This window comes from Aptenodytes patagonicus, chromosome 5 (genome assembly GCF_965638725.1).
Source record: "Aptenodytes patagonicus chromosome 5, bAptPat1.pri.cur, whole genome shotgun sequence".
In the NCBI taxonomy this organism is placed as follows: domain Eukaryota; kingdom Metazoa; phylum Chordata; class Aves; order Sphenisciformes; family Spheniscidae; genus Aptenodytes; species Aptenodytes patagonicus.
The window spans coordinates 83,292,371-83,310,498 of record NC_134953.1 but is presented as its reverse complement, the minus strand read 5'-3'; the positions used below and the strand labels follow the sequence as shown (position 1 = coordinate 83,310,498).

The window sequence follows — 18,128 nt, the reverse complement described above, 5'->3', positions numbered from 1 at the left end:
GAATAATGTACTAAAATAATGAGGTTGTGATTGGTAAAGTGGAAATTATCTGAGATAATGAGAAACAAAGGTAGCATTTTGGCTAAGCTGACCAGCCATGTGGAAGAGGGTCCCAGCATGGAGCAGGTCACAAGTCATACCTGTTATTGCAATAGCAGATCATGTGGATCAACAATCTAATAGTTCCAAAAAAGACAAATGTTTTCCCAGAGTGTATGAACAGGGAGAAAGCCTGGAGGACACATGAAGTAATCCTTCTATTCTACTCCCCCAGTGCTAGGCTTCACCTGAAGTAATGAGTCCCCTTTGTCCTTTCAGGAAGATGTCAATCCATTGGTGAGAACTGAAGAGGAGGAATAAGAATGGTTAGAAGTTCAGAAAACATGTCAGAACTGGGAATATAAGTGAAGTCTGAGAAGGGACAAGGTAAAAGTTATCAAATGCTCTTCACAGAGAAAAAGAATATTTGCTCTCAATGCTTCAAGAAGTAATAAATTGAAAGTGTAGCATGGGAGTATCAGTTTGGATTAGGGAAATAGAGTAATGAGGCATTAAAATAGATGCTTTGGAAGGTTATGGGGTCTAAATTATTTAAGTACAGATTAGAAAGGTACAAGCAGACATTTGTCAGAAATGACTTGGTTAAAACTGATACTGTTTTGGGGCAACTTGTGGTCTAGAAGTCCTGTTAAGGTCTCTCTTTGTTCAGTTTTCTATGGATTTGTACACAAACAGCTCAACACACTCTCATATTCAAAATGGGCCTTAAAACTTGACATGAAAAAATCTATGACTTTGAGTTCCAGAACTAAGCCTTTGGCTAGGTGGAGCAAGAGCTCAAGACCACATTGTGCTGTGAGGTGGTAAACAGCCTTGAACTGGGGGGTGAGGTGGGGTGGGGTGTGGCTCCATCATACAGTATCCCTGTGACTGTCACATAGCCTATGGAAACAAACTATTCCATTAAATAACTACCTTGCCCAGCCTCATAATTACACAAGCAAATGATTTCTCATCCAAAGGATTTTTGTGCTCACCTGGTTCCTTTTGTTCTACCTAGATGAATAAATATATTCCGTTTGCATCTGCCAAGGAACCTAAAACTACAGAAGCTGTCTTCCTTCGGAACTACTGCTCCGCATTGTTCAACATCTTTGCTGGTAAGAAGCGGTGTTGTTTTCCTTTCCACTAGAATGGCATTTTCTAAGGAAGACTAGGAAACTGGGACCTTTCATAAATTCCCGAGTTATCCCTGTAGGTATGAATCAATTTTCTCCTGCCTGCATATTGTTAATGATTTCAAAGAATACAATATATTTTAATTTAAAAAAACAATGGACATAATAAGGAATAGAAGGATATACATCGTATGTAAATTAACCTTGTAGTTCTCGGGTCTAATTGCTGGATGTGGCATAGGAAGAAAACAAGGTTTAATAGCTGTGGAAAGTTTCATTCTTATCGACAGAGGGTTTGTTGCCTGACTTTTGATGTTAATTGCTTTTCCCCCTTTCCCTCGGCAATAATACGTAGCTGAACTGGCACACTGCTTGGCATGCTTATGGTACACCTTCATCTATCTCTTATATCTTCACTATGTAAATTCTTTCTGGTAGAGACTTTAAAAGTCAGGAACTGTTTTTTATGTTTGTGGGTTTGTGTTTCTGTCTGTTTTGTTTTTAACAAGGCACTGTTCTAATTTAGGCACAAATGCAATATCAAAACAAAAATATTTTAAATATTTGAGAGAATTCCTGTTTTTCCTGCTCTCATAATCAAGGAAAAGAGCTAAGTAAATAGCTTATTTCATTAGCACGGTGCTTATGCTTATGTGAGCAAAAGTACTATAAGCTGCTTGCAGTACGTGCTTATGCGAATATCCCTTTGTAGAAAGAAGGGCAAGTACAATCATACATACTTTATGAGGTTGCGTTTTAGGTTTACATCTCTGTATTAAAAACTATACTTTCTAGCAAGACCCAATTAAATTTTCTCTTAAAATGAAGCATTATGTCTCAAAGCACACAGTGTAGTTGAGGTAGCTTTGACACGCTAGTTCGGCAGGGATTTTCAGAAGCCAGAGTCTCTTCTCCATATGTATTCCTGTCTTATCTGAGAGCAGAAACATCTATTCTTAGGTTAGCACTGCTTAGCTGTATACCAGGAAGACTTTTTTATTTTTCCAATGAATGCTAATATCTTGATAAAGCCATTTGTCAGACTACTGGGGAAATAATATTTTATGATAGATATGAAATAGAAATATGAAAATCTAGCAATGTTTTTGTTTCTAGGTCAAAAACTCAGAGTTCATGCTAATCTTAACTGCCTTCAACTGAAATAATGGTGTTGGCCATGTCTAAATCAATGACATATTTGCTGTCTTTATTTTTTAACAATTTCCATCACAGTTCTGGTGAATTTTACTGCCGTGAACCAAACCTCACCAGAAAGCAAAATTGCTGCAACATTACCAAGATCATCCTCTGTACTATGCTCCCAGGCACACCCTTGCTTGTATTTCACATAAAGATACACACTGTTTCCTTCTTCAGGTCACTTAGCAGGATATGGTCCATTATCTCTGTTTGAACTCTGCAAGCCTTAGAACAGGACAGGTTTGGTCTGGCCTTGTCTGTCTGGAGCTTTGTTCTAGCTTTTTCAAGCTGTAACAGCAAATTGTGTAGTGATTTGGTTACTATTACTCGATTAGCTTTAGCTTTAGTTTAGCTTTCCACGACTATGTGGCATAACACCTATTTTTATAGTCATTTTGCTTTGTTTCTGCAGCAAATAGCTATTCTGTGTTGAGTACCTGTTTATGACCCTAAGCTAAAAGTACAGTGTAATACAGAGGAGTGTAGGTATGGGATGATAACTGAGGAAAAGTGCCACCAGTAGTTAATTACTTATTATTATAGGAATGCACCGTTGGGAGCTGGGTAAAACTGGGTTTAGCCATAACAAAGAGAAAAAAGAGGAAATATCTCATGTAAACACAACATGCATAATAAAATCAGGTTTCATGTGGAACTGAGAATCAATGAAGAAAGAGGGAAGTGGTGTATTAGAAAGCACTAATGGAAATTATCACTAGTGGATTCTTGTGTAGGGAAGACACTTCCATCAAGATCAGGATGTTCTTTCTGGTAGAGAATGTGGGGCATTGACAATTTGCCATAACCCCCTCTCCTCCTCCACCTCCTTCTTGAGAAAATCTGGCACCACTGACTCATATGACCCCACCAGAGGGGCATTTAAAAAAGGTGAGAATGACATGAGAGAAAAGGGGGAGATACCAGGGACTGTGTGTAGAACTACTTCCCACTGCCTCCCCCTGCCCTCCCCCTGCCTCTTGTTGTAATAATTAAATTAAACTAGTAACCATTTTTTGATTGGACAGTTTTGTTAGACTAACAAAAAATTCTTGGCTCCACACATGCAGTATGTTCCCTTTTTGTACCATGACAAATTTTTACATTTAAGACTTGCACTTTGTTTTCATAAAAACAGGGAATTGTACTGTTTGTATCTGATTAAATATTTAGCATCCACACTTCCATGTGTACTTTAAGAAAAATTGATATAGCAGCTAACTAGAGACAAACAAACAAGCAAATTCTCCTTTAAGACCCATAGTGCACTTCTGTAAAAAAAAAAAGAGTACCTAAAATTCTTCTTCAGTTTTTCACATATCCCTGGTTTAAAAAAAAAAAAAAGTTTTACAAACATTCCAGTGAAAAAAAGTAAATATTGTTTCTGTGCAGAAGTAGCATTTTTTTGAGATTAACTCAGTCTAGGCATAATTTAAATCAGAAAAGTACATATACAAAGATTTTACAGAACACTAGAAAATAAATACTTCATATGTCTCTTAAATTGATGCCATATGCTCATTAAATACTTTATAGTGTTACTAACATACTTCTTCAGTGTTTCAGTGTTTTCTTTAAAGTGCTTAATTCCCTTCACAGTTTATTAAGCCATTTGCTGTAATCATTGTAAGAGAAAGTGGTTTTGAAGATATACATACCAAGTAATCTATGCAAAATAAAACCTTATTTCAAATTTTGAAATAACTGAGTGCAGATCTTTCCAACAATACATACCAAGACAAAATTTTTTTCCTCCTCACTTCCTTCTCTCCACCACCAATTCAACTCAAGCCTCAGCAGTACGCATTTGGATGAGTTTATATGTGTAAACGATAGCAGAATTGCCTGGGTTCTCTGGGAGGCCAAATGGTGCTGGTAAAAGGGAGTAGAACTAACTTTCTGGTCCTTGTGTGCCTTTAAGAAAGCTTTTTTCCACCGGTAACCCAAGAATAAATTAGTAGCTTGCTTCAAAGACAGAAACTGCAATATCCCTGCTTCCCTTTATAACCACTGAGACCGAGTGTCACTGAGATGCCCAAATTAATCCTCCAAATATTGTGGTACATAGGTTTGAAAAGAAATACAGGTTTCAAAAAAGAGGGGTGAAATGGCTATGGATTCATCTCACTAAATCTATGGTCATCCCTGGGACTTCTTACAGATCAAGCAGGAGGTGGGGATTGGGACTTTTTGCAATCTAGTCTTCACAAAAGACTGCTTTCTCTGCTGAGCCAGAAGAACTGCAAGGAGATGCCAAAGCACTGAGCAAAGCCACTCTCCAGGAGAGGCTGCCTATATTTTAGGTGGGGGTATCTCCTGCTCTTCTCTTGCTTCCCAGCTTGTCCTTGTATGTATGTTTAGTCAATTCAACTAAAGTCAGCTTAACTAAACTGAAACAAAGTAGTCAAAAGATGCTGTGATCTGTTTACTAACTGGCAATTTTAAATTAAATTAGCTATCTATTGCTCTCAGGCAGCCTTTAGTTTGCATCTTCAAACACGTATAATTTTCTCAAAAGATTACTTTGAAATTTGCCATTTGTGTGACCACCTTGAAAGGACTGGACTTTAAAACTTACTACTTCAAGAAGCTGGGAAAATATCAAAGCATTGCTAGAATGTGATGGGTTTGTTTGTCTTATTTTGAAATTCTTCCAAGAATCTGGGATGAGATAGGGTAGAATTAGAACCTGGTGAGGTAGATTTTCACTCAAGAGCTGTCAAGTCTGTCTTTTATAAATAACAAAAAGATAACATAAACAGCAGCAGCAACAAAAAGTACCATATTAATCTCCTTTCTTTTTTTCTAATTCCTTTTCTGTTTTTCTTTACTCCTTTCTATTCTTCTTCTTCCTTTTTATTATTTTAATATAGCCTAATTCTGGCTTCTTTCAGCATATCTGATGTAATGTTAAATTCTGAATGTAGTTAAATGCGTGTGTATGTGAATAATCAGTGTGTCACTGAGGCAACTTAATGTACGTGGCAGCTATTATTCCAGCTTTGCTACATGGTTGGTTTTAGAAAAATAATCTTCATGAATTCTAATTGTTTTGGTTTAATAGTATGGGTAATTATTGTGGGTAAGAATTTATTTTCAAAGTATGTTTCTTTTTTTTTCTGGGAAGAATTTTAATAGAAAAGAATTGTATTTTGAGACCTTCTTGGCATTTTTATAAGTTGTAAGCAAGATAAACTACAATTGATTTTTTGGGCATATGTACTGTTTGCTTTTCTGCAACATGAATTCTCTGCTAATCTTGTAATAACTCTATCAAACTTGAAACAATAAATATTCTAGCTGCCTGTTAGAAAAGTCTTCTTAGAAGTTCCTGTTCTTTCCACAATGGAACCAGGATTTCATCTAATAGAATTGCACTGTTAAAACCAACAGAAGTCAAAAAAGACTTTGACAAAATGCTTTTAGTTTAATGAAGAAAATTGCCATGCAGAACTACACTTATAACATTGAAAATTACCTTCGCGCTCATATTTTCATGTACTGAAGTTCTCACATTTCAAATAGTAGCAAAGCAATTAGTGGATACAGAAATGCCTCTCACCTTCTGAAGTGCTGCCTACGTTCTTTCTTATATTGCTTTATATTTACTTTGGTTCTGGATATTTAAAATCTTAATATGTCAAAATACAGTTTCTAAAGAACTCCCTTTCAAATAGAATGGTGAATGTCCTGGTGCATTTTCCTTTATGTTAATTCATAATTCTTCTGGAAAAGACTTAGGACAGAACCTCAGGTTCTCAGCTTGTCCTCAGGTTCTCCATGGGTGCAGAGATAGGTTCCCTGACTCTATTTCAGTCCTTCTAAATCTGTCATTTCTTTGTGAAGCCGCAAGAAACTACTGAAGAATCTGTTCCAAAAATACCATGGTTGTATGACTGGGATGAATCTGCACTTTCAAAGATGATGGTAAGAAGTGTTGAATTTTGCTCTTTGATTGTGACCTACATGTTGCATCTGTCACGTAGTATTTTGGCACAAAAGATTTGAAAAACCCTGACTTACTATACTTTTGCACTTTGGAATACATGTAGAGAACCCTTCAGAGACCAGTTTGTAAAAAGCAGTTTAATACAATTAACTTGCACTTTCTTCCAGATAGCATTCTTGGGTGTTACCAGTTTGTGGTGTGTTGGATACATGTCATTATCTCCCTCTCCCTGCAAACTGTGGTGCATCTCCAAGGCTTAGATAAATTTCTGTATCATGTAGTTGAAGGAAGCCAGAATTTGAAACTAGCTATTATGGAAATCACAAAAAAATACCCAATGCTACAGTATTTTCATTGTTCCAGTATTTATATTTTACCTGTCCTTGCAGTCTGGAAGGATGGGATTCAACTCATTCAGTTGGAGCCATTTAAAATGTATGGATCTAGCCTAAGACAGTTGTCTTAAGTATTCTTTACAGAGGTAGATGCTGGCACGGGTCACTTCATCTCATGTAAGACACCTGTCTTTTGATGGCTAAGTTCACCTCTGGAAATGCTACCTCTCTGTCTGCATTAACGTTTTATATAGCCTAGACAATCACTTCCAACCGTGTATCTAACCTTTAAATGGCCAAAGGTACCTGCCAAGTGATTTATCACAATAGTCTCCAAGGCTGTGAATCCATAATCAATCATAATCTTTCATTAGCTTTGGATTATTTAATTATGCAATAACATTTTGTAAAGCTTACATGAAGTTAAGCTAGCTTTCTTCTATTTTTATAACCTAGAAGGGAGTGTTGTAGCAATTGGAATAGCGATTAAAATCTTTACTTTAAATGTGTATCTTTTTAGCGTGTTTTAATAAATGTGTGCATTTGAAATAGAATATGTATTCTACATTCTACCATACCTCTTATGAGTTCAGTACCCTGCTATTAGTAAAGAAAGACAACCATATTGAAACATTAACAGTTATTTTGCATATATATATATAAAAATTAAAAGATTGATTGTAATATTGGATTAAATTCACATTTATATTTTACATATATTCCAATATCTAAATATATATCTGAATAAGTTCTGTTCTATCTGAGAAAATTATTATTTTTATACTGTATTTATTTTGTTTTATTTATCTCTTACTGTATTTATCATACTATATTTCTCTTAGGAAGTAAAGCCTGAAAATGAAATAATGAATTTTTTTAAAGATTTTTTTTTGGCTTCTATGAAAATTTTTACAATTTATTCTAAGATGAATTAACGGGATACTTTTAATAGAGAAAAAAAGAATCCTGAAGAATCAGAAGCCTGCAGATTGCTTTTATCTTCCTGTGTCACTGAGGAAAACAATTACAAATTAACTGCTCTTCTGACAAAATATCTGTCCAATTAAGAAATAGCTTTTTGTCATCCTCTCAAAGCTGCCAACATGACCTACTGTAGTGGATTCTTCTCCTCTCCTTGGGATTGCACCAAGAGAAATGTTTTCCTGATTGCCTCCCTCTCTTTTACAGCAATATATTTGATTTTCTGTTTTTTGAATTCTGATCACCTTGCTGTTCTAACTGAAAGTAAAGTTCCAAACAATGATGACATAGAAGAAAAAGACATGCTTTTTACCAAAAGGTATGATAATCTTCAGATGGAAAGTGAAAATATTTTAGATAAAAAACATTATTTCAAAATTCAAACAATTCTTATGGAATGAAAATGGAGATCTACCAGCTGAAAATAAGAGATCTGGGAATAAAAACAGATCCACTTCAATACGGTCATTTAAGTTCATTATTAATGAAAAAGAGAAGTGTAAAGATAAAACACCTTTCTTGATACTGCTAATAGCAACTAGAGCTGCTGAAATTCAGCACAGAAGTTCCATCAGAAAAACTTGGGGAAATAAATCCAGGAGTTGAGGTTGTTCAGTTGTTTATGCTGGGCATTGAGAGCAAGGGTCCAAATGAGGTCCTACTGAGAGAAAGCGAGCAATATCATGGTATTATTCAACAGGACTTCCCGGACACTTATCATAACTTAACTCTTAAAACTTTGATGGGCATGAAGTGGGTTGCCTCTTATTGCAGTGGTGCAAGCTTTGTTATGAAGGCAGACAGTGATGGTTTTGTTAATACAATGTACCTACTACAAAAGCTCCTCAGGCCTCTTTCACCTCCTCCACAAAATTATTTCACAGGCTGTTTTATGAAAGGGCATAAGCCTATTTGGAATAAAAAAAGTAAATGGTACATATCTGAAGAAGAATAGCCAGGTGACAAACACCCGCCTTTTTGTTCAGGAACTGGCTATGTCTTTTCTGGAGAGCTGGCTTCAAAAATTGTAACGATAAAATATATTCATTTGGAAGATGTTTATGTTGGGCTCTGTCTTAATGCAAAGGGAATACAGATAGTACCTCCACCTAGTCATTCATTGTTTAACATATACAATGTCCTATTTTCTCCTTGTCTATACAATAATATAATTACATCTCATCACATTTGGACAAATAAGCATATATTCTACTGGGAAACACTGCAAAAGAAGAACCATACATGTCAGACAGAACAGAAAGGCCCATAGTGGGGAGTCCTTTCTTTCTTTGACAAAGGACAAAACAGCAGATATTTTCTTAGAAACAGAGCATCTATGTAGTGATAACTTTCAAGGTTCAGGGACATCCTGAATCAGGTGTATAGTTTTTGTATTAGGCTGCATTCAAAGGATTTTTCTTCCATCAAGCAGGCTTTCTCTGTTGACTGAATACTGCTTGGTACCTTACTTTGTTTTGGATGAGACGCCAATTAATTCTTATACTGTTTTAAAATATGGCAAGAGATCATATCAACTATACTGAAGAAAAAGCCACGAAGGTGCAATGAAACAATTTTTCATTTACAAGTAATAATAAGTTAATATTTTAATTTTATATTGCTCAGATGTAATCAGTCTATGTACCACTACATTTACTCAGATGGCATTTCAATATGACTGAAGAAGAAAGCAAACATGATATCCTATGCTGGTGAATTAGTGATAGAAATATGGATGGAAACTGCTTTTTTTCAGAAAATCTAATATTAGGATTTGCCCGATCTCTATTAGTACATGCAGCTGCTGTTACTCGCTGTAGTGATGTATACAAAGAACACCTCACACACATGATACCACTTAGTTGTTATAATGGAGATATAATAAACAAGAGGAAAATTAAATGCTGATGGAGTGTTTTGACAGGAACATATTAAATTCTGTTTTGGGGTACTCAGCCATGTACAAAATATCCTCATAGCTAAGGAAAAAATAAGATGATGCTTAATAACCTTGCAAGCTAAAAGTTTCAGTCAAAATGTTTAAGTAAATTACTTTCCAGATTTATGTCCAATCAAGAATATAAATTATCTGCTACTCCCAATAAGAATTAAGACACCTTTACAGTAATTACTGAGCGGGCCAACTGGCTGGATTAACTGAATAGCTAGAAAAAAGTACCTGTAGCTTTGCAGGAAGCTTCTCAGATGCATGTGGGAATCAAAATGTCAATCACATAAATACAAAATACTTCAGCCGGAGCTGAAGTGAGAAAGTGAGAATACAATATATGCATCCACACTGCCATTTTATAAGCATACATTATGATGTTTAATAAAGAAACCTAATTGAATTTTATGTCTTCCTGTGGAGAAAATAACCCTTTTCTGCAGTTGCTCAGAAAAATCCAAAATATACTTCCTTTAGGAAATTCACCTGTAGAAATCAAGGTTATGGACTGAGTTTCCTTTTTTTCCTCTTGGTAAGCAGGTTATTTCTATGTGTTGTCCTCTGAGTCAAAAAATTTGAACAGTTGAGAGACAGCCCAAAGGAGAAAAACATGAATTACCAGGAGTCTTGATTAAAATGACCAACAATGAAAACCTGAAGAAGCTAGAACTCTTTTCTCTATGTCATCTTCTAATTCAAGGTTATGTTACACGAATATGCCAGCAATAGCTTAGCTGATCTGCCCTGGGATAGAGGTAAGGATTAGATTGTACTTTTCATCCCTACAACTAGAGAAAGCCCTGAGCAGCCTGGTCTGACCTCACAGCTACCCCTGCTTTGAGCAGGCGGCTGCAGACTGGAGACCTGTTGAGCTTCCTTTCTAACAGCATTATCCTGTGATCCTATGATTGTATGACATGATATGATTATAGGAACTTATCTAAAGCATGCTGAGATTCTGAGTGATTGCGGTGGCATTTGGACGAGAGCCAAGACACAGTCCAGTAATAATAATTTTTACTGAGAAACGACTTGCTTCAGGATGCTGCCTACTAGAGCTGACAATACTTGCTGATGCAAATTTTCCACTTGTCAAAAAAAGAGTGCTTACTTGGACAAGTTTATGGAGTGTGTCAAATTGGTATATGTATTATGACTATGCAGTTAGAATAATGTGGGCTCTAACAAACAGGGATGTGTATCTGGCACCGGAAAGGGAGAACAAGCCATTAAGTACTGCTTTGTTTCTGCAGTATGTCCTAAGCCCTTTCAAAACATTTTTGTCTGTCTCCAGAACAATAAAGACTCTTAAAAAACTGAGATTTGATTCTACATTAGTCATGGTACAAAAGCACTTGAAATTCATGTTTATATTGTCGTGCTTTGGGGAAATCTTTAAACTTTATTTTGCAAATGAAATCAATATGCCCTGTGTAATCAATATGCCCTGTGTAAGACATGATGCTAATTCTTTAAGGCTGGCTGCAGACACAGGTGAGTCTTCTGATTGGGGTGATTTACAAACAGTCATGGCAGAGGTTGTGGTTCCTGTGGGAGAGGTTTGAGCTGCATAGTCCTCTCTCCTCTGGAACTATCTTTTTTTCAAGAAAGTCTTAATTATGTCAGAAGCACTCTTACTGCTATGGGTGGAAGGATATTGGAATAATAACTTTTCTGCATCAGGTTCCTGCATTCAGGTAAGACTAATCTCGGGAAATACAAGCCCAAGAAGATTACTGTCTTCCAGTTCTGATGTTGGCTGGTAAAAACGTAGTATGTTTTGCATCCAGAAACAATTTAAAGCTATGTCTGAAAAAGCTAACTGATAATTGGATTTTGTTATTGCCTTTATGGTTGCTGGCATGTTGTTTACTGTTCTGCTTGTCAGTGCACAGAACTAAAAGAAGCTGTATTTCAGATCTAGTGTCTTGATCTTTGTCTTAGGGACTTCTGTATGTTAGAAGCTGTTGGAGAAGGGTATAAAACTTTAGGCTAAGTTTTATCTAATTTAGAACAGCATTTTGTGTAGTTCAGTGTATCGAGAGATTCCCTTCGGCCATCCCCTATTCAGTGCAGTTTTGGCTTTTTAATGGATGTATTCATCCAAGGTATAGAAGAAAAAAAATACCAGTGCAATCCAATTAAAAAGTAATCTCTTGCCTCAGATATTATATGGGTTTGCACTCATAACTGGGGTTGTTTTCCAAACACTTACATAACATTTTCAGCTGACCAGAGAGCTGTTCTTATACTGCAATATATTCCTCTTCCTTCTAGATATATGAATAAATTATTTGAAGAGGTCAGCCTGAAAACTGAAGTGGTTTGATACAGAGTAGTGTTTTATATGCCACAAACACTGCAAGAGCATAGCAAAAGTGTAGCAACTGTCCAGTATGCTGAACGCCTCGAAGGCCCGTGGATTATTTGAATTCTTTGGTCACTGATTCCATCTAATAAAAAAGCTTATAGTTAATCATAGTTGATTAGTCTTCAACTGTATTGAACTCTTATTTTACACAAATTCCTTAAATGCTTTTAGAAAATACTTATTGCCTTTACCGTAATGTGATGGTGGCTGTGCAAACAGTAGCTCTTCAGATGGCAATAATGAAATGATACTAGGGGTGGAAGTTGTGGATTATATATAAAATTCTTATGTAGCTGCAGTATTGTTGCTGACAAACGTTTTAAGTCAAATCTGTAACAAGAGGGAAGGTAAATAAAGCATCTGTGTATGTTTCTAGCCATCATTTGTACCTTGATCTAGTATTTTTTTTTTTTTAAAAGCTGGTAACGAGAAAGTTCCATATAGTCATCTAAGGACTTTCCTGCAGAAACAAGCCCTGTTACAGTCAAGTAATTAACATCATGTCTTCCCTGCCCTGCCAAGCTAAACTAAAAAAGGAAACTACACCTATCTTCTGTTTGTCTACTGGGGTATGAAGCTTCTCTGCATTTGATGCAGCTTGGGCTGCACTGGCCAGGTAAACTGCACAGAGAAATTTAAGCAGCCTATTAGTGGGAATACTTAGCACCTGAGATGAATTTGAGGGACAGCTCCATAGCTTGATAGAGGATCAGGTTGTAAGCAGTTTACAAATGCTCTAGATTTTGTATGTCTTTTGTTTTAGAATAGTGCCCCTTGTCCTTGGGAGAAGAGGGTTGTGACTGGGGCAAGGCCTAAGTAATGTGTAAGCATTGCTCAAACTGCTTCTCTGACAATTCTCTTGGGTTAGAATTGGCATCTTACCCAGGTGTACAGCATAAGATTTTCTTCAAAACGACTAATGGCCTGCAACAGTTTCCTGGTTCGGCTGCCACCTACTTGCTGGTATGTAGAAGACCAATCTGGTGACTTGTAGTTCCTGAGGTGTCAAAACGTTCTTCCACTGAAAAGCTTCTGCACTTGGTCACATCTTCCTTTTTGGTTCTCCATTGCATTATTGTGCGGTAACTATGTTGAGCTTTTTTGCTCACTCCCCCCCCCCCCCCCCCCAACCCCCTCATAATTTATACATGTGTATATATTTTTGAGGTGTTTTTAACAACGTTTGTAGCTTACAGACAGATGCTGATGCCTTGTTCTTGTTCTAATAACAAGACTATTTCCAGACCTTCTTATACGAAGCCTCATCCTGCATGTGTGGTTGGAGAACAGGCTGTAAGACAAGTAGCAGGGCAGGAGCAGGGAATACCTGACATGCCACTTGCATCTAAATGCTTGTGGAATGTAGCTTTCTAGCAGCTTTGCATTACTAGAATTTCAGTGATTGTCCGTGCAGCCACTGTGAGAAAACTCAAGTTCCTTAGTGGTGCTGCTTTGACCTCTGCTTAACTAACTTGACACAAACAGAACTTTATATGCATTAAAACAATTGTACTTAGGAAGTTTGGTTTTGCTGAAATGGGGCTTACTTTGTCAGGCGGTAGTTGGCTCCGATATGAATTTAGATAGATAACTTATTAACTTTCTGGCTAGCATAGTGAGATATGGGTATATTTTAAATATAAGATGACTTCTAATGTTTATTCCATCCCGTCATTGTTAATGATCTAAGTGTAAGGAGCATCTATGAATAATATATTTGGATGCCTCATACAGGCAGACTAGTATAAATACTGAAGCGTAAGCAAGTGTTCTCAATTAAAGCATCTATCTAGAGACCAATAGTGTGCCCAATAACTGAGCAATTAAAACTGGCATTGGGGAAAGCTGTTTCAGCAGACCATTCCACAGGGGCAGCAACTACACTCTTTAGAGTTGTATGAGACTAGCTTAATCACAACTGTGGAACACTCTCATAGGTAAGAATGATAGCAAAAATGAACTTAAATACTTTGATCCAACTGATTTGTCTGGATGAATTATATCTGCCTGTAGATTCTTATACTAGATGTGTATAGAAACTATAGTTGTACTAATTTTCAATAGTGGAATAACTAGGACTAGAATCAATGGAGAAATTGAGGTAGAACACACCATTAAGTTTCTTGCTTTGGAATTAACTTCTACTTTCTGTAATATTTATATGAAAACCTGTAAAAATCAAAGATATCTCTTTGCACTTCAGCTATTATTCTGGTTTGTGATTATGATTGTTTCTTAGATTGCCTAATCCCTATTAAAGCTTTCTGAGTACTGGTCAATCTCTCCCACATACATTTTTGCCCTGATTGCTGAGAGTTTTGCTGCAACTTCAATTCTGTGTTCATTCTTAGTTGGTGTTCGAAATAGACTCTGAATTCATGCCATTGAGTATATTGTAGATAAGAAAATCTGAAACTTGAAGCAGCTGATGTAGATATTGTATGCTTGATGCTTCTTATATAGTGTTGTTGAGAAAATGTGTTAAACCATGCCATGTTTTAAACTAGATAGCATTCCTATGCTGTGAAAGGTCTCAGGCTATGCTGCTGTGCCTTGTGTTGAATCCACCCAAGTGGTGATAAAAGTTCCTGATTGACAAGAATCTTCTCAAAGCACTTCCTTATGCCTTTCAACATATTTTCTTTGTTTGAGTTAGGTAAGGAAGAGTCACTCAGGAGAAAGTCAGCTCTCCTTTTTGACAAATACAAAGAGAGTGACAATTTCCAAGTTTTCATTGGAGAAATGTAAAGTAAGCATTGAGTCAGCTGGGGTGGGGGGGAAGAGGAGGAAGAAGGGAGCAAGAACAAGTATCTTGGCCATTATTTCTTTATCTGAGTGGACATAAGTCTAGAGAAACCTATCCTTTTTTATAGTGCTAAAAAGGTAATGTTACAAAAATACCCTTCCCTAACCATTATATCAATCAGTCTTTCTAGTATGAAAGTGTATTAACTTTGTTATGTATTAGTTCACGTTATACACTGCAATGTAATGAGATAGTGGAATTCTACTGGCAACTTTGGTATTGTTCATGCTTAAGTAAAACAAACTAAAGGACAGCCTTCCCCTAGAAATAAGGACTTTGCTTCTTAGAATCTTAGAGCTGTCCATGAAGGATAGAAGATACCCCTGGACAACTGAGATAATACTAGCATCCTAGCACCTTTAACACATCTTTGAAACCCTCCCAGCGTTGTCTGGCATCATAGATAAGTATCTATAGCAAGACTGACTCCAGGGACATCTGGATCAATAGACAAACAGCAAGAATGCTGCAGAAATATAGTTGCTTTTGCACAAAAGGAAAAGAACAAAAAAAATAAAGTTAGTCCATCGGCAGCAGCATTGAATAATAACCCTAGATTAAGGGAAACAAGGGTGCAGAGATGTCCAAGGCGGGGCAGAAGAGAAAAGTTTTGAAGCAATGGATCTCAAGGAATCGGAAACTGCTGTAATTATTGTGGACAACAAGGCTATTGGAAATGGGAGTACTTGGTATGACCAAAAAAAAAAAAAGTCTCCCAAAAGGACCTCTGAATCCTATGGTGCAATCTTTCCCTGCTCTATGCAACACGGGCAGCTACATTTCACCCAGGATTGACAGTTAGCAGGGACCTATTGTGCAGTCACTATAGGAGCCTCTGAATATGAAATATTTTCCCCGTCTTTTCAGAATTTGGTCTGAAATCTTTTGACCAATGAACATAATTACCCCTGTCTAATACATACAGGGGATAGTTTTTCTACCTTAAGTCAGTACCCCTATTCATCTGGACTTTCAAGACCTTTCAGCATTTACCTGAGGAAAGATACAGCTAACATGGACAAAGCTCCCTCAGGGCTTCACTGGGTCCTCCACTATTGTTCTAAAATTTTAGTAAAAGTTTTACAGGATGTTGTGTTTAAAAAACGGATCTGTTTTTGATACAATATGTTGATCATTTGTTAGTAGCCATGGAATCTTGTATAGCTGACACCTGTACCTTATGTTAAGCAATGTAATAAGCTGAACCCTGCAACTCTACTCCCTTTACCTGGGGAAGGAGCACCACATCATGATTGTGCAGCAATAACCTGTGAAGCTGGGGAAAAAAAAAACCAAACCCGCAAGAATATTCTAATGGATGTGCCATTTCCAGATCCTGATCTTGAACTATGTGTAGACAGGTCCTCATATTATCTGAATGGTAACCAAATTACAGGTTATTCAGTAACTACCAAAGATAAGGTAGTGGAAGCTTCACCACTCAGCCTGAAGCTGAGTGTGCAAACAGCAGAATTGATTGCGTTAACAAAGAGTTGCCAGCTGTCCAAAGAAAAGACTATAAATACACCGATTCTCTGTTTGCATTTGGAGTCTGCCACACCACTGGACAGTTATGGAAGCAATGAGGGTTTATAACTTCTAGTGGGAGTAAATACTGAAGTGTTAAAAGCTAAACAATTGCCAAAGAAACTGGCTATCATTCATCAGCCAGCCCATACTGGTGAAAGGACAAAAGAAGGAATAAGAAATGATCTAGAGAAGTTTTACTAGGATTAGTAATTGGTAGTGTGGGTGTTAGTGATTAGTCAAATCATGTTGTACCTGAACGCTTTAAAGGTATAAGAGCCCTATGTAGAACCACATTCGGAGTGCCCCAATTTGGCTGGGATACCACATGCACATGAATAAGTATTTATTCTTTTAATTCTGTACTTTGCATCCCAGCCTTTCTCCTTGGTTGGCATGGGCCAGTTGCAATTTTTTGTAACAGTATACAGTCTAGATCTTATAGAACAAATAGAAAACTTTAGTTCATAGAAACTTCAAATGCTTGTTTTTAACTTTATGAAGCAGAAATACTTGCTTCTTTAAGCTTCTTGAGAGGCCATGGGAGTTTATGCTTGTGTTGACCAAGAACCACAGAATTGTGTGTTACTTCTGGTGCACTTGATGCCGTTTCAGTTCTCCTCCACTGCTGAAGCCTGAAATCTATTAGTTCTTTAGCATCTTATTGGTGCATTGGTAAACAAAGATGTATAAGAAATATTCAGTAATATATATACTTTTTAAAGTTGTTAAAGAGTAGTTGTAGTAGGAAGCTGTTTGTGGGAAGGGAAATATGTATGCTGGGAAATAACTGTTCTCTTCCAAGTCAAAATATCATGAAAACCTCACTAACTCATTCTACTGCAGGCTTTAAAAACTCAAACTGTATGCTTTCTACTTTGTATGTGAATTAATGCATGTTCTGGACTTGGAGTGAAATAGTTAAGGAAACACACTGCATTCCACTGAAACACTTTTTGTGACTTTTTATTGCAGACTAGTTCATAGGTAGGTCTCACTTTGCTGGAGAATTCCCTTGTGAGAATGAAATAATTATCTGCTATCACTTTCTTCCCTGGGATTGTGACTTTGGGTACCAAATTGCTTGGTATGTGTTAAGTTTGTTGGGGAAGATGGGCATCTCTGAGTTATTGGTAGAAATGAGTCAGGAGGAAAAAATACATACAGTTAAGCACAGATTGAAATAATCAAATTTTTTTTTGATTGAAACAAATTTAGATTATCTAGCTATCTGACCTTTGACAACTGGTTTAGGATTGAATCTTTTGCTTATGTCAGTGATCATAGCTCTAAATTTCTCTATCTACTGAGTGAACTATGACCAGACAAAACTCCTCTGTTCAACTGTCATTTGGACCTGCTGGTTCTAGAACTTCATCATCCCTTCTCCAGCACCAAGCATAGAGGTTACTGTTCCTCAATCTGGTCTCCAGTCCAGCTAGACTTGTATTATGTTTCTGATAATGATGATGAGAAGAAAGCACGTGAACATAAGATTGCCTGTAGGATGACCATTAAAGAATCGCCTCCCTGGCCACTGAAGAAATGTGTGTACTGTTTCCTTCAATGTTAATGTAGAGGTGCTCAGGGTGGTTCTTGAAAGGTCTAAATCCCACTGGAATGGGGTCTGTCTGTGAAGATATGCCAGAGGAAGCAAAGCTGTTCTGCTTTCAACATGAAAGGCAGTATATTTTTGAATAACAGAACTTTGTGGTATATTATTAACGGGTTATTAAACAACAACTTCTTATGAAGCAGTTCAGTTTTTATTACCTTGCTTGTCTTCCAGCAGATCTTGAAGAGAACCAAGTATTTTGTTCAGAAAGACTGCCTTTC

The 18,128-nt window shown here is 36.8% G+C and overlaps 1 protein-coding gene across 1 annotated transcript in view; it reads left to right on the top strand.

Annotated features, from left to right (window-relative positions):
* The window catches only part of LOC143160541 (beta-1,3-galactosyltransferase 1-like), a 59,421-nt gene extending 50,511 nt beyond the window's left edge, over nucleotides 1-8,910 (top strand). Inside the window, 3 exon segments of the mRNA XM_076338278.1 lie at nucleotides 7,906-7,959; nucleotides 8,090-8,236; nucleotides 8,238-8,910. Coding sequence (XP_076194393.1) covers nucleotides 7,906-7,959; nucleotides 8,090-8,236; nucleotides 8,238-8,910 — 874 coding nt within the window.
* The last annotated feature ends 9,218 nt before the right edge of the window (nucleotides 8,911-18,128 follow it).